Source organism: Pygocentrus nattereri, chromosome 13 (genome assembly GCF_015220715.1).
Source record: "Pygocentrus nattereri isolate fPygNat1 chromosome 13, fPygNat1.pri, whole genome shotgun sequence".
Classification (NCBI taxonomy): domain Eukaryota; kingdom Metazoa; phylum Chordata; class Actinopteri; order Characiformes; family Serrasalmidae; genus Pygocentrus; species Pygocentrus nattereri.
In genome coordinates this window covers 21,782,565-21,810,108 of record NC_051223.1, presented here as the reverse complement: position 1 = coordinate 21,810,108, position 27,544 = coordinate 21,782,565, and the positions used below count along the sequence as shown (strand labels likewise).

At 38.9% G+C, this 27,544-nt stretch overlaps 1 protein-coding gene across 2 annotated transcripts; it reads left to right on the top strand.

The window, feature by feature from the left end:
• The first annotated feature begins 330 nt into the window (after positions 1 to 330).
• Positions 331 to 27,125, top strand: gpam (glycerol-3-phosphate acyltransferase, mitochondrial). Of its 2 annotated transcripts, XM_017696036.2 has the most exons (22): positions 331 to 494; positions 3,282 to 3,337; positions 6,833 to 6,953; positions 9,193 to 9,312; positions 11,147 to 11,220; positions 12,050 to 12,163; positions 12,906 to 13,055; positions 13,161 to 13,260; positions 14,945 to 15,081; positions 15,189 to 15,288; positions 15,451 to 15,663; positions 16,316 to 16,429; positions 16,545 to 16,630; positions 16,959 to 17,074; positions 18,633 to 18,703; positions 18,825 to 19,089; positions 19,978 to 20,129; positions 21,249 to 21,326; positions 21,965 to 22,096; positions 23,594 to 23,783; positions 25,001 to 25,059; positions 25,164 to 25,280. In XM_017696036.2, exons 3-22 carry the CDS (start codon positions 6,867 to 6,869, stop codon positions 25,278 to 25,280), a joined length of 2,475 nt encoding a protein of 824 aa, XP_017551525.1. In that variant the 5' UTR covers positions 331 to 494; positions 3,282 to 3,337; positions 6,833 to 6,866. The 2 variants fall into 2 exon arrangements, with proteins under 2 accessions (XP_017551525.1, XP_017551524.1); XM_017696035.2 differs by lacking the exon at positions 3,282 to 3,337 and having other exon boundaries at positions 332 to 494; positions 25,164 to 27,125.
• Positions 27,126 to 27,544: the final 419 nt, after the last annotated feature.

Sequence of the window (27,544 nt, the reverse complement as noted above, 5' to 3'; positions counted from 1 at the left end):
TGTAGTGTGAGTTTCCTAATCCTGCCCACACGTTTTAAAACTGTACACACCCTTTTGACAGCACTGAAGGCTTCAGTAACAGGCTGAGGAGTTGGGTCAAGTGAGCTGAAAACAGAAAAAAAACAGAAAGAGGAGACACTGCCTCATTCACCAACCCTTCTTAAGAAGACATTTCTTCTTAAAATCCCCTTAGACAATTTTAAGAAAAACATGAAGATATTGATGAATGAGGCCAAATAATACGGCCTTGAACAAACGCCATGACTATCTGATCCCGGACCAGCATACATTAACTTACGCAGCATGAAATGGTGACCTCTAGTGGTCACTTTGAATTCGTCAGACACGAGGTCATCCTGTCTGTGTGGGCGCACAGCCGGAGAAAGTGCAGAGGGGGCTGTGAACTGTAGGGTGGCAGGTTCAAGGACGACAACAACAGACGACGGCACTTGCTAGGTGAACAGAGATGTTAACCGCAGGAGGCGTTTTTCACGGTAAACACTGATTTTCACTCGGTTTCATACTCGTTTTGGTTAGCTTGCTGTACGCAGGCTAGTGATTTTAGCAACCAACAGCCACGTACGTCCTATAGTGAGCTAGGTTAACGTTATTTAGTGGTGTTGTGGTCCGCGGTGAAGACAGGCTAGGTCGGTTTCGGCCTTCGTAGGCATGCCTTAATACGGCAGTCTACTCTGAAAGCCTTAGCTAGACGTGCTTTTGCTCTTCACCTTGCTCAATGTGGACGCCCATGTGCTTTCACTCGTGCAAGGGCTCAACATCCATCCGCTGACACACTGACCGAAATCCAGGCTGCGTCTGAATGAACTAGCTAGCTCAAATGTGAGATATTTTATCCATGTAACTGTGTGAGCAGAGGGAGGGATGAGTTGGCGTTAAAGAAGTCTTTAACATTAGTCTACTGGAAGAGGCTCCTTAAGCCTGCCTGTCTTCTTGTCTTCCACTAGTCGCGTTTTGCCGGTGGTAAAACATGCCAGCATCACCACCGCTGACTGGAGCTAGCTAGCTACGTTAGCTAAGCAGCTAACGTTAGCTGTGAGAAATGACTGCCTGACAGGGGTAAAGAAGAAGAACCGTGAATACGGATGTCCGTGTGTTTTCGGCACTAATTTAACATATTTTCGTGCGGAATGAAAACTAGCTAAGCCGAGTGAAGAGGCTTTTTAAACAGTTTACCGGTAAGCTAACCACCATCACGTTAGCAGGCTAACTTGTGTACGCATTTTGAAAACAGGCAGTATAACCTTCATATTTACTGTGCTGAGAGGCTTTTGTTGAGTCTGCGGTTTGTCGTGTGTTTAACCCTAACAACGTCCAACAAGTGGATTTAATGCTGGTTAATGAAAACTGGCACAGAACTTGTTCTGATGGGTCCAAAGTGATGACTTCAGATGCTGTAAGAGAGCATCTGACTGGAGCCCCGTTTGTGTATTTTTTTCACAAACAAATTCACTAAAAAAGTGACTAAAATACTAGATTTGGTGGAGAATTCCACCGTTTGTTTCAACATTTCTCAATAGTTCGGTCCTTGATTCGTTCAGAGTGGTTTCACGTGAAATCGTTCACTGTAGAGAAACTTACAGACTCAGACTTGTTTACAGCGGTGCTTATAGGAACCAGGGGTCCAGATGGCTACAACACAAATATCCATTTTATTTACTCTCCAAAACCACCAGCGAACCTGCACGTCTTCTGAGTTTATATCTGTAATGACGACGATGGTAAAATAGTCATAAATGTGAAAATAAATTTCTTTAGTGACTGTTTTGCCTTAACGCCCTGTATGTATCCCTTGGCCATCAGTGGATTAAAATACATTTCAAGCCAAAGGTTTATCACAACTGTTATAAAACAACACCAGGCAGAGTATTCATAGCCATTTCATGTCATAACCTTCTGCATGAGAGCTTTCAGAGGCAAAGTCTTCAAATATATCTCATGTGAACAATTATAACTTGGCAAGTTTCTCATCAAACCACTCTAAGTGAATTTGTTAACACCTCAATCAAAGGACGTTTAAAATTTCATCTCCAGGCATTAGTGGGTTAACTTGCCTTGATCTTGTCAAGCACATTGTCATTGTTGTAGTAGGTAGACAAGGCAAGTACAAGAAATACAGCTTTCAAGATTAGCTTTATTGAAAAAAATTAATGAATAAAGTTGTAATTCTAGCATAATACTTTGTTAGCTTGCTATTTTTATGTTAAACGTGAACTACATGTTGCTATTATTATAATAAAACCTGCTTTATTTCGCGCTGCAAACAATTCTGTGATATTTCAGGTTTGTTTTAATGCGGAAATGGATCTGCTTTTTTTGTTCCACCGATTTAAATTTAGCAAACTACTGGTACCATCTGATATTGAAACTGGATATCGGATTGCCGTGATCTCTAGTAGTAGGGGTTTCGTTATAAATGCAGGACCTCATCAGACTTTATTCAGCCTACAAGCAGTCCTAACATGAACAGATTGCTGGATGGATTAGCCCACTGGCCCACTGTGCTAGAGGATTTGGCCTGAGCAGTAGATTATGTTTGTCAGCCGTCAAACAAAGGCTTATACTGCATGTGGTTGTAGAGAAACATCCCTGTACAAGCTCCCTGTTCTAGGAAAAGTCCTCTGGTTTTTCAGTGGTGTAACTCTCATGAGTAGAAAGCTGTTTGTTGCTTAGTTTATGTGGGTTGCTAAGGAGGAGAGACATAAGTATGCATAATACTCAGGCCATGTTTAGGCCTCCCGAAGGACTGAAGCTCTGTCTCAGGTTAAATAGGTAGATGCAGAACGATGTTTTCATGTCACCAGAGCTCAAGCCCCATGTTCCTTTTGGTCAGCCTAATTAAAGATGCTGTCCGAGTACACTCTGGCCATTAATCATGCTGGCTGTCCAATCAGTCTTCTTTACTGCAGCTACTGACACTCAGCCAGACCCCAAAAAAACATTTTTGTGCCCCCCCTCTTTGCATCTCATCAGTGTGCTGGTCAGCCATTGGCAGAAAACAAATCAGACAATGTAGGCGCGCTTCAGGAGTTCATTGAACTTTGGTTTAGGCTCTGTGATATGACGGAGTGTGCACCTCTCTCCAGCCTCACTCAGCCTTTGCTCTGCATCTTGGTCTGAGTTGTTCATGCGTGGAAGAGATTATTACATTTTCTGTGACCTAGTTCCACTTTAATTAGGGTATGCAGTAGTCTGCTCTTAATTATATCACAGTCACCCAGGAGCTGTCAGATGCATGTGATTACTTTTTTTTTTTTCTTCAGTAATTGCATATTGAAGTCCTCCCTCACTTTTGAGAGTTCACTCATGGGAAATATCTGTAAGTATACCTTGTCATTTATTGTAATTGTGTATTTATTAGCATATTCAGGCCTGATGCCAGGCTGTTCAGCACTTCATGTTTTAGAGTCTATACAGCTAAGAATGACTCACTGTGTGATGAAGATTAGAGCTCATAATCTCAATAACCCATCACTGCTCTTACCATGGACGTTCCTCCACTTATAATTTGGCAGTTCTCTAGTGTGGGAATGAAGAGGCTACACTAGCATCACCCCAGAGAGAAGTTGAAAGACATCACAACACATTGTGCTTGTGCAGAATGTGTTCTGAAAGTAGGAACCGAAATTTGTTGTCTAACCAAGCTGAGTTCTTGTCACAGTTGCTGAATCTTTCCACTGTGTTCTTTATAAATAGACTAATTTATAAACATCTATCATTTTTAGAAGTTGTCCTTTCATGGTCAGTGGTACTGAATAAAAGAAAGTCCTTGTATTCAGTATTTCTAATGCAAATTAAATACATACTTGCAATAAACTACTACTGTGTAGTTGCCAAAATCTATCATTTGAATCAATATACTTTATATATGTGTATTTTGTAATTAACATTGTTACTCAACATACTGCTCTCATCATATCATTATGGTGCATTAGAGCAGGTCATACTCTGTGGCTCTGTTACTTTTCTCTCTCTCAAAGACCAGGCTGCACCAGTGCTATGAATTATTGGCCAAAGTATCAATGATAAAAAGGAATGGAAAGTGGTAATTTGATATTTGACAGGGTCTTTTCTGTCAAATATGTCAATGTATGTTTTACATCAGATATAATATCCCTTATTATTTTGCCAAACATTCACATACAAATATTTTTGTATTTTTTTATAGGTAATTTGGGGTATTTTGTGTCAGAACTGAATTTGCTATATTGACCTTTACTAACCAATGAGCTGGTAGGTACATAAAAATAATTAAAAAAAAAATCGGGAACAGGCTGTCCAGCGTAGTCCTGCATTTGCTGAATCTTTTCTCTCCTGCATGACTTCTATAAATACCCATTTGAGTGGACATGAGTGTACTCTCTGTTTCTGCCCCATTGGTTCCACTCCTCCTACCACTTTCATTGAGCAGCTGGTTTATTCAGGGTCTAGTGTGATCTGGTGTAGGCTAAAGGTTTTAGCCCTATAACCCAACACCAGGGAGTGGAGACTCTGACCCATAGGTTAGCGAATCAGCATAGGGGATCGTGTAGCTGAGGGTCATTCAGGACGTTATGAGAGTAGCAGAGAGGTAAGAGGAGAAGGCATTACCTCTCCTGCACGTGTACTGCCCGAATCGTTTGCAACTGGACTATAGTGAGGCTGTCTCTCAGCCAGGATCGTGTTCCAAATCCATTATCTTCTCAACTTGGCTCACTGTTTTCTTGACGCAGCCAAGAGGGTAAGAGGTGACAACTCTATTAGATGTGGACTTCAAGTCATTTTTGTAGTACTTTATCTAAATTTTTTTGTTTTCTTTTTTTGTGACTTTCTTCTCAAATGAAAATGATCACAAATCAAATTAATGGCATCTGAAGTATTGTGTTGTACAATCCCAATTCCAATGAAGTTGGGACGTTGTGTAAAACATAAATAAAAACAGAATACAATGATTTGCCAATCCTTTTCAACCTATATTCAATTGAATACACTACAAAGACAAGATATTTAATGTTCAAACAGATAAACTTTATTGTTTTTTTGTAAATATTCACTCATTTTGAATTTGATGCCTGCAACACGTTCCAAAGAAGTTGTGACAGGAGCAATAAAAGACTGGGAAAGTTGAGGAATGCTCAAAAAACGCCTTTATTCCACAGGTGAACAGGTTAATTGAAAACAGGTGAGAAGATTGGGTATAAAGGTAGCATCCCTGAAAGGCTCCGTCGTTCACAAGCAAGGATGGGGCGAGGTTCCCCACTTTGTGATCAACAGTTTAAGAACAATGTTTCTCAACGTGCAATTGCAAGGCATTTAGGGATTTCATCATCTATAGTCCATAATATCATCAAAAGATTCAGAGAATCTGGAGAAATCTCTGCAAGTAATGCCTAGTTCACACAACATGATTTTAGCCTGGTTTTTCAGTCGCCAACTGTTTTTTGTAGATCGCAGACAGAAACCTGTGGTCGGAGGCAAATCGAGTACACAAACAGAATAATGGCTACAAGAGGTTCTCGCTCTACTTGGACACAAGAAATGGAGGAACAGTTGATAGAGCTTTGGCAAGAGCACCAGTGCCTTTTTGACGTGTCCAGTGACCTGTACCACAACACGTGGTATTCTACGTGGTATTGCTACTTCTCACGAGAGTTTAGTTTTCATGTGTTCTTGTGTTTTTGGACAGCAGCCAGATGAGTCGTTGATTTCTCCAGGGTGAAAGTCGTTTTAATTGGTGAGCCTGTGTTGCCGATCAGTCATGTAGTGTGAAAGCCACAACAACTGAAAGACTCGCGATTACAGCACAACCAGTCATGTAGTGTGAACGGCACAAAAACCTGATGACTGAAAAAGTCGTGTAGTGTGAACCAGGCATAAGCGGCAAGACAGAAAACCAACATTGAATGCCCGTGACCTTCGATCCCTCAGGCGCACTGCATTAAAAACCATCATTCTGTAACGAATATTACCACATGGGCTCAGGAACACTTAAGAAAACCATTGTCACTGAACAGTTTGTCGCTCCATCTACAAGTGCAAGTTAAAAATCTGCCATGCAAAGCGAAAGCCATATATCAACAACACCCAGAAACAGCTACTGATCCAAAACTGATCAAAAATTAAATAGAAGATATAGAGGAAATGGGAGTCCTTAAAGCCATGCGAGACCTGGGAGGCCACCAAAACTGTCCCCATCAGAGCGAACAATAAGTTTGGAGGGGTGGAATAATATCCCTGCTGAGCTAAGGTTCTTGAAAAAGAACGGAAGCTGTAATAAAGGTAAACAGTAGACACACTAAATACAGAAAAATGTATGTAGTGTTTAGTTGTTGAGGCCACTGTGTAATTTTATATTAATTGTACATTTTCCTGCTGAAAAGTCAGTAACTTTTGGTCAGAGGTCATTTTGAATGCAAATTAAATAAGTGAAGTGTGGATGTAATAAAATTAACGGTGATATTAAAATATTTTGTGACAACGTTTTAGACCATCTATTTCCTGTCTTTTAATAATCTTCTGATATTTCTGTTGTCACAGATAGCTTGCTTTATAGCACCTGCACAAATCTGTTGAATAATCTGGAGAGACCAGTTGTAACAGGAAAGGCAGTATTTTTGTTCTTCATTGACAGTTAAGCTGATGGGATTGGGCTGATTAAGCAGAGCATTCTTCACTCTTCTGCAATGTTCAGCATATTTCTCTAGCAGAGAGCGGGGCAGAGAGAAATGCTGCTCTGTCGGGTCCTGTATCACCCAGCTTATATGTATGACCTGCAGCAGAGAGTCGGGGGCTTGAGCAGCTTTGACTCGTCCTTTTGTGTGTGTTTATGTTGCAGGTTTATAGTGTTTGTGGGGTCTGAAGGAGAGGGGATGGATGTCAGCATGGCACTCTGGGGCCAGGATGGTGTTTTGCTGGCCAACAGTGCAGATCGCCTGAAGCATCCCTGTGAAGAGCAGGTAAGTTCAATTTCAATTGGTTGTTAACACAAATAGCTAATCAGTCAATCACGTGGCCGAAACTCAATGCATTTAGGCTTGTAGAGGCGGTCAAGACAACTTGCTGAAGTGTAAACCGAGCATCAGAATGGAGAAGAAAGGTGATTTAAGTGACTTTGAACGTGGCATGGTTGTCGGTGCCAGACGGCCTGGTCTGAGTATTTCAGAAACTGCTGATCTACTGGGATTTTCATACACAACCATCTCTAGGGTTTACAGAGAATGGTCCGAAAAAGAGAAAATATCCAGTGAGCGGCAATTGTTTGGACGAAAATGCCTTAATGTGAGAGGTCAGAGGAGAATGGGCAGACTGGTTTGAGATGATAGAAAGGCAACAGTAACTCAAATAACCAACCAAAGTCTCTGAGGAATGTTTCCAACACCTTGTTGAAAGTGTGCCATGAAGAATTAAGGCAGTTCTGAAGGCAAAAGGGGGTCCAACCTTTTACTAGCAAGGTGCACCTAATAAAGTGGCCGGGGGGTGTATAGTCAGGATGGTAAACATAAATGAATATGTGGAAAAATATCCCTGCTGAAGTAAGGCTCTTGAAAAGAATGGAAGCTGTAATAAAGGTAAAGTGTAGACACAGTAAATACATAAATTGATATTAAATTTAGTTATTGAGGCTACATGTAATTTTTGTTAAATGTATATTTCCTGCTCCTTTCCTGATGCTGAAAAGTGGATAGTAACTGTTCTTAACCATTTTCTTAACCACAATTGCTTTTAACCATTTAAAAAAAACAAAATTTTCCCTTCTCTACTAGTGTGGCAGATAACCAAGACACGTTTGGGGTTCGAAGTTTGCTTCTTTTAATTTTGAACTGGAGCCTCAATGCTAATGTAGTTAACAAGAAATTAAAACGTATGGCTTGCCAAACTACATGCCTCTATCATTATATTTTCATCTCAAATCACGTTGCGTTAAAGCTGTGCTGTGCATTTTGCTAAAATTGACAGTAGTATCATTACTGAGTCAGAAGGAAAAAAACATGCTTGTTTTGGGGGCAATTACTCTCTTCTCAGCCCTCTTTGTGGTTTTGGGGCAGTTTTGTTTTCTTTTTTCTGATCTTTTTTTTTCTCTGTTCTTTTCTGTTCTTGGACTAAGTACTGTACTGGTCACCCCTCTACGAAGGTGTGACAAACCTCTGCTGGCAGCAGGCGACGCAGAGTGGGCACCTTGCTTCCATCGCCCTCTGCTGGCAGCAGGTGGTGCAGACTGGGCACCTTGCTTCCGTCGCCCTCTGCTGGCAGCAGGTGGCGCAGACTGAAACCCTTACAAAATCACCATTATACTGTTGCAGAAACAATGACTGTAGTAGATAATTCCCTTACATCCTCCGAAGATATGATGCACTCTTTCAACACACTCACAGTCATTAGATTCATCCACTTGGGGAACGGCTCTGAAGCACCACTAGTGTTAATCACAGACTTGCTTGTGGTTCTATCACTGTATGTTTAATCCATAAAAATAAATTACAGTACAGACAAAATTATGACTACTACTACTGTTAGCTTTGGATTGTTTTTGTCCATCTTAACAGCATCTCATACAGTGGCAGAAACCACAATGTCTATATGAGATTTTTATTCTTCAACACAATGAGGTTTCAAGGTAGTGTGTTATGATATCGATGCTTACTTTACTTGTTAGTTACATTAGTCTTGAAGCTCCAGTGCAAATTTAAAGAAGCAAACTTCAGACACCAAACATGTCACAAACAGTTGACTGTGTTTGGTTTAAGGGGAAAAACTGTGGAAATGGTCTGCCAAGCTCTTCCTTTAAAAACGTACTAATTGTACTACGTTAGGATTTCCTTTGCATTTAATTTCAAAGCAGATGGATTTTTGTCTATTATATGCACAGACATAAGGATTTGTGCAGTAATTGCCCTCATAACTGGCTTGACATTAAGAGATTAGTACTATAGGTTGGTGGTAAAACTTTACATAAGGATGGAATAAGTTAATGTAAACGAACACATGGGCTGCAGGTAGGAGATGCTTCTTAAAAAGGCCCAGGCAAGTTAAATTGCCTGACATAGTAGAACAGGCTGAGTTAGATTAGAGGGTAAAAATGCTCTGTTAATTTTGTCTGTGTGAATTTATCTTATAAAACATGTATATTTTTGGATATTGATGAATACACTATAGATATATTAATATATAAAAATATTTTTGCATCTGCTCTGTCAGGATCGGAGCTCCAGCCCTTCTGTCCTACGGTCTGTGACAAACACATGGAAGGATGGTCTACTGAACAGGAAACGCCCATTTGTCGGGAGGTGCTGTCACTCTTGCACACCACAGAGTCAGGTTAGTTAACTTAGGCCTTTTGTGTGCTGGGTAAAAGTAGAACTGAGTGATTTCATATCATGATCTTGCAAAATCATGGTATCAGATGTCATTTGCGTTTGCATTGGTAAAGTCAGTGAAATCCTTCTCCCTGGAGTACTGGTAAAAAGAATGTCTTATAAATGTGATATATCTTGCAGCAGTTTGTCTGTTGTTTAGCTCTGCTTCTCAGCAAATTAGACCAAGGATTTTTGTCCAGATAAAAAAACACATTTCAAGAAAGAATATATATTTCAAGAATATGTATTTTTATGTAATTTAAACTGTTCTTTGAAAACGGTCTGTAGCACCAAGCAAATGATCTGTATTACAGTTAAGTAAGATTGAGATTGAGATTTTGTCATTTGTCAATATCTCTATAACTAAAAAAAACAATATTAATGAGTGACACCAATACTGCTTTGATAGTGTAGGGGATCACCTAATGCAGGTAAAAGTACACACGCTATATACACTATATTGCCAAAAGTATTTGCTTGTCTGCCTTCACACACATATGAGCTTGAGTGACATCCCATTCTTAATCCATAGGGTTTAATATTATGTCGGGCCCACCCCTTGAAGGTATAACAGCTTCAACACTTCTGGGAAGGCTTTCGACAAAGTGTAGGAGTGTTTTTATGGGAATTTTTGACCAATCTTCCAGAAGCTCATTTGTGAGGTTAGACACTGATGTTGGACTAGAAGGCCTGGCTGGCAGTCTCCACTCTAATTCATCCCAAATGTGTTCTGTCGGGTGGAGGTCAGGACTCACTCATCCATGTCTTTATGGTCCTTGCTTCGTGCACTGGTGCATAGTCATGTTGGAACAGGAAGGGGCCATCCCTAAACTGTTCCCACAAAGTTGGGAGCATGAAATCGTTCAAAATCTCTTGGTCTGCTGAAGCATTAAGAGTTTCTTTGACTGGAACACTTGGTACAATACAGTCAGACAAGTACCGTTCTCCTGGCAACTGCCAAACCCAGACTCGTCCATCGGATTGCCAGAAAAGCGTGATTCCTCACTCCAGAGAACACGTCTCCACTGCTCTAGACTCCAGTGGCGGCCCTTTACACCGTTGCATTCGACGCTTTACGTTGCGCTTGATGATGTAAGGCTCGGAGGCAGCTATTTAGCCATGGAAAGCCATTCCATGAAGCTCTCTACGTGTTCTTGAGCTAATCTGAAGGCCACATGAAGTTTGGAGGTCTATAGCAATTGACTCTGCAGAAAGTTGGTGACCTCTGCGCACTATGCGCCTCAGCATCCACTGACCCCGCTCTGTCATTTTACGTGGCCTACCACTTTGTGGCTGAGTTGGAATATTTTTGTAGCGAGGAAATATCACCACTGAACTTGTTGCACAGGTGGTGTCTGATCACGGTACCACGCTGGAATTCACAGAGCTCCTGAGAGAGACTCATTCTTTCATAAATGTCTGTAGAAGCAGTCTGCAGGCCTAGGTGCTTGGTTTTATACACCTGTGGCCATGGAAGTGATTGGAACACCTGAATCCAATGATTTGGATGGGTGAGTGAATACTTTCGGAAATATAGTGTATGTTCAGTGTCAAGTGTTTTTATTACTTTGAGCAATATTAAGAACTAATCACACATGTCTGTACACTTTATATACAATTAAAAGAACACAGTTCTCTGCCATGTGATTGGTATCATCCAGAGACTAGCACAGTATTGCTTTTCTTGTACCTTTTGACAATTTTTTGTAAAAATAAGATGTAGATTAGGACGTTTTTTCTGTGCTAACTGACAACTAGTTATGTTTTGTTTCCTTGACTTGTTTATTTTCTTTCAGGAGCGGCTTTTCAACTCTAGCATCCCGTCGTTAGGTCTCCGCAATGTGATTTACATCAATGAGACACACACAAGGTAAACCTGTATTTCTCATTCCAAGAGTCCTTGTCAGTAAAGGTGGTCAATATGACACAGTTTTTCTGACATTTCATAAGTTGTAACAGACAAAGAAATGCTTCATTTAAAATACCAAAAACTGTCAATCCATTCCATCTGTATTCAACATTTAACATGTTGTGCTGTGATATTCCAGGGTTAATTACAGGGATAATTATGCTCTCTTTAAATTACACAGTTGGAAAGTGTTTATCAGTACCGAGGATATCCACATTATGCCCAGAGAAGCATAATGTGACATATTTTAATTGAATTTGTCACAGTAATGTTAAACACTATCATATTGTCCAGCTCTACTTGTCAAGCATACACCTGTAGTAAACTCCTTAATCCTTATTGCAGGTTCATATTCCCCAAGCTCCTTAACAAGTATGCACACAAAGTAATCTTACCTTTAAAAGAATAGTGACTGCCCCACTCTGGGACTATGCATGGGTTTCAGGTGGAAATTGGTTAGATGAAGGAGTGGAAAACAGTGGCATGAATTTTTAAAGTTGTTTGTCAGCGGATACCACAAGCTCAGATCCGGTGACCAACAACAGAAGTGGACTAAGCTGGTTCTTCCTGCCTCTTATGCTTGAAGGAATTTTAAAGGGTCATTTTGATTATCTGCACCAGGGGCTATTGAGATGTTGGTGCAATTGGCTTTATTATGACCTACAAATATGGTTATATTAAAGCTCCTAGACCTGTGGCTTGTGGAGAAAGATGCCTGCACGTTCTGATATGTGTTATTCACTGAAGTACATATACTATAATCAGTGCATGTGTTCGTGTTTGCTTGCAGACATAGAGGCTGGCTGGCACGGAGGCTCAGTTACATTCTCTTTGTCCTAGAGAGAGATGTCCGCAAGGACATGTTCGCTCGCAACATGGTGGACAATGTCCTCAACAGTAGCAAGTAAGAGCATACATAGGGTTCACATATGATGTGTACACTCTTTAAAAAAAACCCCAAAAAAACCTTGAGATGCCTGAAGTAGCTTTCAGTGGATGCTTCAGTTCAATTCTGCCTTAATGTCATTTGTAAGTATTAAAAAAACTTTATTAAGAAACTTAAAAAAGAAGAAAAAAAACATTCACCTGTATGCACATCCACATACAGCCATTAATCAGCTGCGAATGTGAAGAACATTTAAGTTTAAGGACCTGCCACATACTGTAAAGATTCTAGGAAGAGCCCTTAAATTGGTATAGGACATTAAGTTCTTTATAGAAGTTATGTTTTTTTTGTTTTTGTTTGTTTTTTAAATGCCATCTCTCAAAGAACCTCTTTTGGCACATTTATTTAATTATTTAATTATTTAAAAGGTTTAGTGTTGGACAGTATTTTTTTCTGAATAATTTTTGTCTTTTTATTTAAAAATCTGTGTTGTGAAAACCTATGCTTACATTTGTATTTGGTGCTGTTTAAAAGCCCTCCATTAATGGTTAGTTTTAGTTTTATCTGTTTGACTAATGAATGGTTTCTTTTGCACCACTGGATACCACCCTCACCATTACCTGGCAAAACTGCAGATCACCTTTTTGGTGCAAAAATAGCATTGTATGGAGCTCTTAACACTGTAATGATAAAATTGTCTAATCACATAGGTCTGAAAGAGTGAGTGAGAGTGAGAGGGTTTGTTGTGTTCTTCTCACAGAGTGCAGTGTGCTATAGAGGAGGTGGTGTCAGAGGCTCGTGCTGAAGACCAGGAGGCTGGAACACACCAGAAGGCTGTCAGTAAAGTGACACGAAAGGCCAGAAGCTTGCTACAGGAAATGGTGGCAAATATCTCCCCTAGCCTCATCAGGTTTGTGTATTGTATTTGTAATGAAAAGCTCTAAACCTTCTTCTATGCTCTTTTTCTGGGCCATGGGTTTACAATAAAAAAAACTTTGTGTATTGTCCATTATAGGTTGACAGGATGGACGTTGTTGAAACTGTTTAATGGTTTCTTCTGGAGCATTCAGATCCATAAAGGACAGTTGGAGATGGTGAAGAAAGCTGCCACGGAGGTGAAATCTCTATCTCTGAAGTTTGCTGTTGCTATTACCCTCAAGTTATAACTTTAATCAGGTGTGAAATATTGAACAGAGCGTGAACATATAGCCCAGGTTTGTGCCAACTCAACAAACACATCAACTTTTGAATTTAACCCAACTGTATCCCAACAGAATTAAATCTCAACCATTGCCAACCAAATTAAATCAAACTCCACATTAATAATGATCATGACTGATTTATTACCTTGTGATCAGTGTAATCAGATCAGCCATATACAAATAGTAATAGAATAGCCTAATTAAAATTTGAAATTAAAAATTGGTTAAAATTTCCCTTTAACCAATATATTTATTAGTCATTGCCTTAGAACCCCATACATGCTGCAACAGGTGACTCCAGCATGCCAGATTGAAAATTGTTTAAGGTGGAGAATCCAGTTTTTCTTTTCCGATACTGAAACTTCAAAATGTTTAGTCAGCAGATAGCAGCACAATTCAATATTTTTTCTTTAGCAGTTACTAAGCATCTTATATTCACATTCATGGCTTCTTAAAAGTAGGCTGCCACACTCAAACTACTCAAACACCATACTACCCTACCTCTAGAGTAAGGTCATAAAAGTAGGCAGGAAGAATAAAGTAGAGAGACAAACTAAAGCAGGGATAAATGCAGACTTATGGTAGAAACTGAGAAACCCAAATGGGAAATTTAATCCTAATCTGACCTTCACAGAGATGTTTGAGAAATGATATCTGATCTCACATAGTCACATTGGGTTCAGACTGTTATTTCAAACTAAGAGAGGCACTAATAAACGACAGTCACCTGACATATTGCGCTGTTATGGGTAGCAGGTTTAGCGGGCTATGCACTATTAATCTCCCTGAAAATGAGAACAGGTACAACTTTGTAATTAATATATGACCAGCATAAAATTCCATGTTTTGGAATTCAAAGTAATGACAAGGTCAAACAATTGAATTGTTATTCATTGAAAGTGATTATTTCAACATATTAATTATTTTAGAAAATAATATTTTAACTTAACAAATCTAAAATGAGAGAAAATAAGTGATTTTGACTTTCTGTTTTGAAACATTAATTTTCAGCTGGTGTTATGACCTGAAATGGAAAACTCAAATAATTTAGGCAAAAGCTGCTCTTTGAGTGTTGTATCTATCCAAAGTTTAGGAAATACTTCTCTAAATCATTCTTTTTCTATATGCTTTTTCTTATTATTTCCTTCATCACATTGTGCTTAATGTGACATTACAGTCCTTTCCAATGTTTTTTCCTATCAAAATTTTAAAAATGTATTTTAAAAAATGTTTTCTACTAATAATGGCAACCATGTTAGTATCAAAAAGAAGGTGTTCAATAACTCAGTCAGTAATAATCCCATAGGTAAATGGGATTAGATGCTTCATTATAATACTATAATACTTCTCACAGTATTTTGTGCTTTGACAAGGAATCTCCTATAAATGCATATGTAGTGAAGCAAAAGTCAGTTTAGTACATTTAGTAAAGTCAGTTTTGCAATTTATTTAGTAAATCTCAGCAGCCACTTTTTAAAGGCAAAATGGGGATTGCAAAGGTGCAATACATTAGTAAATCTGCCCCAAATTACATAGTATATTTATTTATAATTCAGTTTGTGCAGGTGAGCATTTTGGATTATTTGCTTTGTTTCAGCACAATGCTCCACTGGTCTTCCTCCCTGTACATAAGTCTCACATCGACTATCTTCTCATCACCTTCATCCTCTTCTGTCACAACATCAAAGCCCCACACATCGCTGCTGGCAACAACCTCAACATCCCCATCTTCAGGTAAAGTGCTTTGTAACAGATCTCACAACTTAGGTGCATAACGGTGCCTCTGTGCTTTTTTTTGTTTGTGTACATTTTTTAATACTCTGCCAACTGTTGTTGTTTAGCACACTGATACGTAAACTGGGAGGATTCTTCATTCGCCGTAAGCTGGATGAGGCACCCGATGGAAAGAAAGATGTCCTGTACAGATCTCTGTTACATTCGGTAATTACAAATGGAAGCATTTATATTTGGTGTTGCAATTTTAGTCAGAAAGTAAATAAGTAGTTAGATATAGACTCGCACTATCACTTCACTTAGTGAATTTCAAATAATTAGCCATGGTGACTGTGGTCACCCCTCTGCTGTTGCTGCTCTATTTTCCAGTACACAGAAGAGTTGTTGCGGCAGCAGCAGTTTTTGGAGGTTTATCTGGAGGGCACGCGTTCACGCAGTGGGAAGCCATCTCCAGCAAGGGCAGGCATGCTCTCCATTGTGGTGGATGTAATGTGCGCAGGCAGCATCCCAGATGTGCTCATCGTCCCTGTAGGCATCTCCTATGACCGCATCATTGAGGGCAATTACAACAGTGAGCAGCTGGTAAGAGTCAGAACTGCTATAACTTCAAGGGATACTCTGGTCAGACTACAGTTATAGCTGCTTTGGAGGATTTTTTGGGGCAAGCTATTTGAAATGTATTTTCCAGCTTCCTAGCAGTAATGTTGTTTCTGGCTTTCTTCTGTATTTGATATCTAACAGGGAAAAAACACACAAAAAGAATGTGCATGCACACAACCTTGTCAGCATTTCCTTTCATTGATGGGGATTTCACCGAAGGGGATTTTCCTAGTCTGTCTGAAGTGCCCCTTTAACACAAGAAGAAACAAGTGAACTAACCCATTAACCCTTGAACGTGCACCTTGTGTTGTTAGAGACTACACTCTTAAAAACGGTTCTTCAAGGGTTCTTTAGTCAAGAAAGTGGCTCTAATAAGAACCATGAACACTCAAAGACCCCTTTGCATGAGAAAAGGTTTTTTCTTTTTTTCTTTTTTAATTAACTATTTTGGCTTTTTTTTTTTTTTAAATTAAGTTGGCCTTTTTAAAAACATAAAAATATAACAATTACTCACTCACTAATATAATTGATAGTCACAGCCCTCCTAGCAACCTGTAACCCCTTCTCTCTCCCTGTACCTCATATATTGTTTTAGTGACCAACAAAATGTCTGTGCTTTCTCTGCTCTTTCCAGGGTAAGCCTAAGAAGAACGAGAGCCTGTGGGGTGTTGCCTGTGGTGTGTTCAGAATGCTGCGGAAGAATTATGGCTGTGTGCGAGTGGACTTCACTCAGCCTTTCTCCCTCAAGGTCAGGAGCACATCACTTCTCTCTCCAATGGAACAGCCATTAAGCCCTTAACAGACCTCCTGGGCTGCAAAAATGTACTGCACTGAGACCAAGCTGTCCTTTCCCTCTATCTCAGGAGTACTTGGACACACAGCGCTGTCGGCATCTCCCAGCTCCTCTCACACTGGAGCAGATCCTCATCCCAACCATCATCGCAGCAAGGTACACAGTTCAGCCACTTACAGTATAAGTAAAGAGTTTTTCATAATCTTAGAGGTTTTTGGTCAGTTTGATATTTGACTAATATATGCTACTGTTCAAACATTTGGAATCACTTATCACAATGATTGTTGCTGTTGTATACAGTAACTTTGTATGCTGTAAACCAGAAGATATTCAAAGATATTTTGTTCAAGATTTCAAGTTTTTAGGGAACACCAGGAAATGATAATTCTTTTTTTAAGTAGGTGCATGAAGACTGGTGCTGTACTTCTGTCTTCTAGCTTGTTGCACTTTTATCTGATTGTGAGAGGTGTTTTCCATGCAATAGGCCAGATCAGGCACTGTTTAACGGAGAGGAAGAGGAGCACCCAGATTCCAGAGAGATGTCCGATGAGCCCTGGAGGAGGCAGGTTATCTCTAACCTGGCCAAGCATGTTCTCTTCAGTAAGAGCACTCTAATACTTTAAAGTTTTCTTTAAAGCCACCTCTCCTGCAGCCTGCATTCCTTATCAAGCTACAGTCAGGCAATGTGTTCTGTTTCTGAATCAGCCTGCCTGAATGCTGAATGACTGACAGCCTTTAGAAGTTACTATTTGTTATGCAGTCCTCACTCTGGTGGCGTGTTGTTCTCAGCCAATCATGCTCCACTAAGTTGGAACGCATTCTGTGGGTGTTGCTTTTTTTAAGGACAGCAGGTCAATGGATATGGAGAGGAGTGGAATTGCAGCTTGCTTGTAAATGTTTAATAAACTTGACTTATAAACTTGACATGAACTTGATTTCTCTGCACTTGCTGTATATCTAAATGCTGAAATGCCTTTTGTGGCTGCTTTTCGTTGAAATTCTAAAGACGTTCTTTTAGTTCTTCATCCTGCAGTCTAAATATAGCAATTAGAGGTTTGGTTCTCTTATTTGAGAATATCTCTCTAATTGGTTTATCTGCACTTGCCATATATCTTAATGCAGATAACCAAAAGTCAATTTAAAACACTTTCTAAATTTGTGCTCACAATTTTAACACATTTACCATATGCATGCTACTACATGTTACTATAGCACAGCATATCTGTCACAGATTGTGTAATTACAAGGCTTTGCATTGCTTGTTTTAAAAGTAACACAAAGGGTTACTTAGGGTTTGTCCACTGAACGTTTAACCACAAGAACTGACACAAACAGGAACCAGTGGAACTTAAGGTTCTAGTGCTCATTCATTTACCACCTACGTCTCTTCTTGAGCTAGCTGGAACAATTACAATAGCAAAACTTGTCATTTGGGTAATTAACCATCTTGCTTTCTAGCTAAACTTATTTGCTGACATGAAACTGTACCTCAACAAACCTTTTGTAATAGTGCTTGGTGACTTTATCTTCACCTGAAAGAGTAAAGAGAGTTCTAACGTGTTGGTTTCAGCTGCAGAGAAGACACTCGAGTACTGTTAGGTCCTGTTGGACCACAAAATTATAATTTTACCCTCTACTAATAGAGATTTAATAGAAGAAACTTACAACATGACGTGTATTCACTAAATTTGTTGTCTGCTAACTAACTCACTGTTTCCAAGCTTAAAGGTGAGATATGACTAGGCTAGTAATGTTAAGTGAAGTAAAAACAGACAATTGTCTAGTCTGACTTTAGATTGATTGCTTTTCTAGATCTAAATTTCAAGCCTTTTTTACATGGAGTCTGGGTTTAATATAGACAGTAATAGTAAAATTCTGAGGGGCATCAGTGTCTCTAGTGGCATCCAGTGTATGAAACTTTTAGTGCTATACATTAAAAAGTATTATTTAAATATATATTTTTAATAATGTCTTACAAATTCAAATATCAATTTGTTTTCTTGTGCTAAAGGTTCCAGAACTTCTGCAGTGGAAAAACACCTTATGTATTGTCCTTACACAAAAAGACACTAAGATCTATAAAAGTGTATTATCTCCATTTTAAGAGTGTTCTGATATAATAAGAAAAGGCTGACCATTCTCTTTTGCTCTGTCATAGCTGCAAGCAAGTCCTCAGCAATCATGTCTACTCACATTGTGGCCTGCCTCCTGCTGTACAAACACAGACAGGTGAGCATTACGTAGCCAAATGTGACTAACAACCTCTTCTTTATGTTCTTATTTTGTAAAACTGTTGTAGTCTGGATGACTGTAGTACAGTTCTACTAATGCAGATTCCTTGGTTGTACAGGGTGTGTTGCTGTCTAAGCTGGTGGAGGACTTCTTCAACATGAAGGAGGAGATCCTGTCACGGGACTTTGACCTGGGTTTCTCAGGGAACTCGGAGGATGTGGTGATGCATGCGCTCAACCTCCTGGGCAACTGTGTGAATGTGACGAGCACTAACAGAAACACTGAGTTCATTATCACTCCCAAAAACACAGTACCTGCACTCTTCGAGCTCAACTTCTACAGCAATGGCCTTTTCCATGTCTTCATTGCCGACGCCATCATAGGTACCCTCTCCTAAATTTGTTTGTTCAGATGTCTGTTCAGTTACTCAAGGCACAGGCTCTACCTGGAATTATATTTTTGTGTTGAAGGATGTAAATGTCTAACCCCAAATTTACAGGTCTTTAGGAGCCACAGGTAATTCTTAGTACCATGATTAATCATTTGATTATTGTGCTGTTATTCTGATCATGTTTAAGCATTGAATACAAACCTGATTGGAGGAAGAATTTAGAATAGTAGTGGAAAATGGACAATAAAAAGCTCTTTCTTATTCTAGGAGGCAGTTTTTACAGTTGAAAACAACAAAAGATTTTAGTGAGCTGTTATGCCAACAGCTCTGACCCACTGAGGCATGGTCTCTACAAGACCTCTAAAAGTGCATTGTTCCTCTTTGAACTACTGTTGGTAGGTGCTCACCTCTGCTGACTGGAGGCACCCCTCAGGCCTTGCTGTTTTGGTGATGCTTCCATCCAGTCATCTGGCCACAATGATTTGGTCTATTTGGACCTTGTCTAAGGTCTTCTCACCTGCCCATTCCTCCCACATCCTATAGATCGACTACAAGAAGTGGCAGTTTTCTCTTACTGTCTATTAAATCCCAGACTTTGACATGCACATGATTTCCACATGAGCAAATTACAAAATTGATGCAGGTGAATTGCCCTGAAATCAATGCATAGCAAGCATTTTTGAACCTTGCTCTATTTTATACTCTAATAGTCATAAGCGGCACAAACTGAACAAGTTACTGTGTGGTGATGATAAATCATGCTGTTATCATAACTAATGAATAGTCATAGCAGTAAGAGCATAGTTAACCATGTTGGACATGGACAGTGTGTTTGAGAGACAGCAAATGATATTAGTAGTGTTTGTGTCTGTGTTGTTAGCGTGTTGCACTCTGGCCTTGCTAAGGGAGCAGACTGCAGAGACATGTGAGGGTGAACTCGGCTCCTCCTCCAATCTGCTCAGCCAGGAGAGACTCATCCTCAGAGCAGCAGGCCTCTCCCACTTCCTTTCCAATGAAGTGCTTGTTGCCATAGTGAGTCCTACACTGCAAAAGTGCAGCATAACACACTATACACATCTCCCTTTCAACTACTGTAAAGCTACCGTGAACCTCAAATACCTTGCATCTCTAGTCAAAAGTTTGGATGCTTGTTTTGGAACATACTTTTTTTTCACTATTTTCCACATTTTAGAATAATAGTGAAGAATGAAAACTATGAAACAATTGTTTATAGAAATTACTAAATGAATCAGAACTGTCTAATATTTAAGATTTTTTCAGTATAGCCATCCTTGAAGCAGCTGTGTACACTTACAGCATTTCCTCAAGCAGTTTCATGAGGACTGACTTCTCAAACTATCTTGAAGCTCAAAATAGTCACATCCAAAAGTTTGAAAATCCTTGTCTTGTTGATTTTTCTATGTGAAAATGTCATAACATCCTCAACAGGAATCAACTTTAAATATGCATATTTTACTGCAAATTATAATTAATTGCTGTTAAATAATTGGTATATATAAAAGCTATACATGTTAAGTTCTGCAAATGAACAGTAAACAGTGCACCCTAAAATGTGCAGAAGTGTGTTCCCTGTAGAGGATATGTTAATGTATATTCATTTAGAAAATCAACAAAACATGTATTTTGACCAGGGGCACCCAAGTTGTGCATACAACTTTATATTTAATTGGGAGGATTAATTACTTTTTAAGTGTTTGCCTTGGAAATACGTTAATAGACAACACAGAACATAAGGGACACATTTCAAGCATACAAGAAAATATCTTTTAGATTGTAAGAAGCTTGCAATCATTTGTGTGCCCAAACATTTACAGTAGACTAAATCTAACAGTAGATGTATTATTAATAAACAAATCAACAACAGCTTTCACAGGTAAACTTGAAAGTTTGAGTTGGCACACACAGGAGAATTACAGTGCATCAGCTGATTTTTATTTATTTTTTTTCTAGTAGTTAAAGGATGCATCAAATTTAATAACAGGCTAGATACAAGACTGTAGTAAAGCTAGATTGGACTTTCATCTTTTGCGTATATAATGCTATGTATGTATGTATGTATGTATGTATGTATGTATGTTATTTGCTAGTCATGGCCTGCTGATATAAACCCTTCATCTCTTCTGTTTAAAGCCATGTCAGACAGTCTACCAGGTTTTCCAGGATGCTGTGACCAGACTGATCCAGTATGGAGTGCTGATTGTGGCTGAAGTGAGTCTTCTTTGCTGTGTGTCTGGATTTAAATTTCTTCATTGTATTTTTTTGCACTTTAGAAGCTGTAAGCTGTAAACAAAAGAAAAATCAGAATGTTAACTTTGATTCAGTTCTTCATCAGCAGTTTATAATTCCTGTCCAATTGTTAGGGAATTATTCATCGTCCAAGGAAAGTGTTAAATGAATCAGAACCATATAATATTTTAGATTCTTTAGTGAGCTAGCGCACACAGCTCCAACTCCACCTAGGTACTGTTTTTACTATTTGCACCAATATACCAATACATTGACATTCAGAATAACCAGTTAGAATAATGAAAGGAGAAATTGAGTCACTTTTTGCTAAATGATTTATGTTTACTAATGGGAAGACTTTAAAAGTAACTTTTATTTGCCTGTAACTGCCTGTAAAGTTTAGCCTTAGCTTCTAAGAAAGGCAAGATGTAAATTTGGTGTCTGGTCCACTATTGGCCACCTGGGGGCGCCATGTTCCAAAGTGGCAAAGTGCTGGCCATATATTTGGACTTTGTGAATGATGGAGTAATAGAAAAGCTGTTTTAGTGAATTTATCTATACCTTATATCTGTAACATATATAGAAGTTTTTCATATCCAGCTGCATGGTGTTGTGTTCAGGAGGACCAGGAGGAGCTGAGCCCTTCAGAGGAGCCATGGCCTAAGAAATTCCCTGAGCCCTTGTCCTGGAGAAGCGATGAAGAGGATGAGGACAGTGACTTTGGAGAGGAGCAGAGGGACCGCTATCTGAAGGTAAACTATAGCACGCCTGTCTTAAGTTAGAAAACTTGAATATTTGAATACTCAAAATTAATACGTAAAGAATTCCACCGACTGATCAAAATTTCAGCTCAAATATTTTTTTCATGGTGTTAAATTCATTCAGAGTGATTTGATGTGAAATGGTGCGCTGTCGAGAAATAACCAGTTCTGATTTCTTTACAGTGATGGTGATAATAACCAGGTTGTGATATTTACAACACACATGTTGCCATTTTTTTACTATGCAAAACAACAAAGTAAATCTACATGTGTGTTTTAAGTTTTTATATGTAATTTTGGGAATTTTATATGTAATTTTGGGAAAAGTATGTTTTAGACAAACCTTTTAAAAACTACTGTATAACAATGTCTCAGATTTAAAACAACTTGTTCATAACCATTTCATGTAATAACTTTCTTGATATGGCTTTTGGAAGCATTCAACCTTTTAGACATGTGGTTCCTTATCACCACCACTTTCAACAATTCCCACTCTAAGATTTTTTAGAGCAATGCATTTCACCTTAAACCAGTGAATGGCATTTACATTGCAACAGTTTCATTATGCAGATATTCAGAGAAGTCAGTGGAATTCCCCTTTAAGACATCCTCTGAACAGTGACTATACTGAATGCTTTGACTTTCTAACGCTGTTTTCCTTTTTTGTTTTTTTCCATTACTCAGTAGTGTGCTTTGCAGGTAATTTTCAGCAGTAATAGTAGTCCTGTCACGTGTTATGTAGACCTACTTACTCATCGTCTTCAAGCTATTCTTGTTCTTACAAAGCAAGCATAATGAGTGTTGTTATATATGGTATTGTGATAGCAACATTGGGAATTTTTGGAACATTTCAGGGTTTTTTTTTTTTTCATTCTTTCGAATTTTCTATTTGCGCTAAGCCACTCTTATCTTTTACAGAGTTAAAACTAAAGCAAAGGTGTTGCATAGTCTGCACTGCCTATTAAAAGATTGGGGACACCTTACTTTAATTTTTCAGACAAGGTGGTTGTTGTGTGTGTTTTTTTTTTTTTTTTTTTTTTTTTTTTTTTTTTTTTTTTTTTACTTTCACCATTACTTTACAAATAAGTAAGAAAAAAGTATTAGCTAACATAAAACTATTTACTAATATCCAATTGTTCAGCTCCATGTTCTTTAAAGTGTTTTCCTTAGTATGAAGTGTAAATTTTACTTCATGCTTTATGGCTGCTGCCAAAATGGTACCCATTTTGCTGTTTTGTCTACTTTTTTCACTAATAATGTTTTTTTTTGGTTTGTTTGTTTGTTTTAATTGCTGTTTGATGTATTCAGAACATGATGCAACAAAGCTGGCAATTTATTCTCATATTTCTTATGTATTAAAAACATTTAGAAAAGCTAGGTGTTTTGAGGTACTTTTGATGGGCATTGTACATCAGGTTAATATGCTTGTTGAGACAGTATCCATTGTCATTTCATATTGTCAATTTAATATTACGTATGATTATACAGGTGAGCTCATCACCTGAGCACCAGGAGTTCTTCACCTTTCTGCAGCGAGTGCTCAGCCCTGTGATGGAGGCTTACAGTGGGGCGGCTATCTTTGTGCACAGCCTACTCTCACCCATGGCAGAGAGAGAGTACACTCAGAAGCTCTTCAGATACCTGCTCACGCGCACAGAGAAAGGAGTGGCAGCCTATGGTCAGTCTCCATCACCTTGGATTCATTCCTTTGGTGTAGTGTTCCCTTTAAATACACTATTCTTCTTAATCATCGTAGCTATGTGACTGTAGCCTCTGTCACTGCACAAATTGTCAGTCACACTCTTTACAACCCATCAATGGGAAGAGACTAGATGATGATTAAGCGGCCTTTTCAATGGCACCTTTTCAAAGTCTCTTAATTGCCCTTCTTTTCACTCTTGTCTATGGAGTAACTCACACCATAACTGAAAAGCATGCCTGTAGTCTGCACTCTGCACTTTTACATTTGTGAAACGTTTAAGAAAAATCCATCTGGATCCACACCAGTCAGTGTTTAGGGTAACATTTTTATAGTATGATATCATCATCAAATCTGTGCTTGCGGGGGACCAAGAGAATTTTGGAACCAAACTTTGCTCTTCAGACTGCCTCACAACTACTTTTTAAAAATAAGAATTTTTTGTTACTTTATACTGTATTTATGTTTGTTTCTGTTCTATTGATATATGGTGGTGTTTACAAGTAAAAACACGTATTCCCAGATAAATGGTTTAAAACAATTTGCTTAGGAGCCCTTTGCACAGTTCGGCAGTTTGTTATATATGTCAGGTTTATAATTGTGTATCATCAATCTTTCGTATTCTCTCAAAGCATTGTCTCATCTACCTACTTGTCAGTAGAATGTGGTAACCCACCCCAAAGTAGCATATTCTGCTTCTTTTTGAATACAAGACGCAGTGTGTCTGACAAAGTGTCCGAATGCCCTGGAACACACATTGTTCAAGGACAAAGATGCTATAAGAGCTGTGATGTCTAACTGGATACATACAGCAGGGTGTTCACCTTCAGTCCTGCCCTCCAAGAGTTATAAGATGTGCCAGCAGTGTGGGAATTTTAGTAGGTGTACATAGTATTGATGGATGGGGTAGAGTAGTTGTTCCCAAACCTGTTTCCCTTGCTCACAGCACACCTGTTCTTTAACAAGCCTTTTATGACTTGAAGTGGGTGTGTTGGGAGCAGGGAAGACTCCAGGACCAGCCTTAGAGACCTGTGGGGTAAATGGTGGCTGACAAATTGTGTAACAGATGGACTACAGTCAGTTATTGTTCACATACAAAGGGCACCTACATGGTAGACGTTAAAATGGCTGAGTGTCTGGCAGGTGTCTTTTAATTTTTTCATCACTTTCCTCTAACTTTCTTTTCCATTGCTTAGGAGAAAGTGCTACACACTACCTCGTTAAAAATACAGTGAAAACATTTAAAGAGCTGGGGGTAAGTCACTTTTTATGCTATATACCCTCATTTACTAAGTCAGCGTGTCTGATTAGGTCACTGGACAAGATGAGACTGAAATCTTTCATATTTGTGGTTAACAGGTGCTGAAGGAGCGCTATGAGGATGGGGTGTGTCGCCTTGAGCTGAGTGCAACGTTCCAACCTCAGGCCAACAGGAACAAGCTCCTGCAGTACATCCTAGGCTTCAGCCTGCTGTGAGCCCGTGGTAGGGCCATCATACAATTCCCTCCCCTCTGTCTCACTCAAGGGCTTCTCCTGGCTACTCACAGCAGTCAAAGGTGCTACTCTATGGAAAGCTTTACCTAGAAGTGCCTTCAGCAAAACAACTAGGTCTGGACTGAGCCGCCTTGCCCTTCATTTTTTCCCCCACACATGCTAGAGTAAGAATATACAGCCAGCGCCCTGATTCCAACTGTATTGCAAGAGACCTCCATTCAGACAGCTGATATGTATTCTTCATGTTGTCTGATTTGTTTGTCTTTTGCCTTAAGTTTTAGTTTGCCTTTTTTAATTGTTACATTCTCATGGCTCTGCTTAGTTTCTGTTTAAGCTTGGATGAGTACATGAATGTGACTAATTATGCATACAGGTTGCCTTCAGTTTAAACCAGTCTAAACCAGTATATTGTACGGAAGACAGCTGGTGTAGGAAATCACATCATGGCATTTATAAGGGCATTTAATTCTCCAGCGGTGTTGGAGAGAATGTGTGTAGAAACGTGTATCTGAAACCTTTGTCATGTAATTGTACTAGATGTAAAGAACTATTAACTCAAAAAAGAGCCTCAACTATTACCTTGTTCTATAACAGCAGTAGCAGAATGTACAGAGAAATGGCCAGAGGACAGTTTGCACCTAATCATGGACTACATTGCTGAAATTGTGGGGATTTCCTCATTTTTATTCTAATTTAGCATTCTGTGTCACAAAAGCGAGACGCAAGACTTTTGTAAATGGAATACAGTGGTTATAATTCAGGAATTGATGCATGTTTGTTGAATAGGTAAAAAAGGTCAGTTTTATTATCCCTTAGTGAAGCTCTTTACAGGTATTTTTTTTAAGTAGTTCTATTAAGAAAGCTGTGTGTTGTGGGATAATTTACACCTCAGACATTGGACTGTGGTGACTGAAAGCATGCCATTACTGTAAAACAATGCATGCAAACTTTTCTTTTAGGAACTTATCAGTTCTCTGGCTGATTTTTGAACATACCATTATAATGTACCACTGTAGTTGGGTAATGTTACCACATGGAAATATTTCTGAGAGCAAAAATATGGTATCTTGGGATCCTTTTTGCAATTTACATTTTTCTTTTTTTTGGGGGGGGCCAAAGCTCTCTGTATGCATTAGAGTGCAATTAAGGCACAGATTCCCAGAGTACGATATTTATGCTTTATACCCGGCACAGAAAGACAAAACACCAATACTGAATAACTTCTTGATTAAACAATTAAGCTAACTGCTAAATGCATGTTGCACACCATCTGTTTAGTGTAAGCCTTTACCTGTGAAAATACATTTTTATTGAATTTACAGTGGAGCTTGAAGTGTATAAAAATGCTAAAACATAGGAAATATGTTTTTGCTGCTTGTTCTATTTTAGTATGTGTAGTTTTGATGTCTTGTGTAATTTGGGTTTTAATTTACTGTGACAGACTTTTTTCTGGACCTCCACATACAATAGACTAGGCCTGTACCTGATGACTGATAACAGGGTTATGGCAGTAACAGCCTCCAGTGATGGTAAAAACATTACTGCCAGTTCTTTTCGTTCGTGCTAGATTAATGATGTTTTCATTCCCATTTTAAAGATAACAGCATACTAAAAAAACCCAGGGATGAACAAATGGTGATTTTAAATTTTTTGTGCTAAAACTAGCACACCAGATTCTGTAGGCGTGACGTTTGAACACTGAATGTGCCAGGCTCCCAGTTCATGGGCTCAAAATTACTAAAAGAGAAAGTGTGTAAAACAAAGTTAAAAAAAAAAAAACAGCCTGTGAAAGTTCCCCCCTGCTCTTTAATGCCCCACCAAGTCCCAGTTTTACTGTTTACGTAGTTATTTTCCACAGTTACCCGAATAAGATGACGCTGCTGCTGGCTCAGGCCTCCCACGTAAATAAATTAAGATGCTGGCACGTAGCACAATTGAATGAGTCCTCTGAGGTTTATCATTTTTATTTAATTATTTATTTTTCTTTGTCTTTTTTTCCCCAACTTTTGTGATGTTTATAGAGACAAGACCTCTTGGATAGTGCACTACTGTTTGTTTTTTCTTTGTTTACTGATTGTGATTCCTGGCACTGGTAACTGAGAATGGCTTGACAGAAAGTATGTGTGGAGGGACATGTCCCTGGGCATGTCTCTTAAAGCTTATGTAAGCACCATATGTGCGTGATCTGTTTTTATCTGTAAACTTGTTGGTTCCCTGGGAAAGTCTATTGTAATAGAATGTATTGT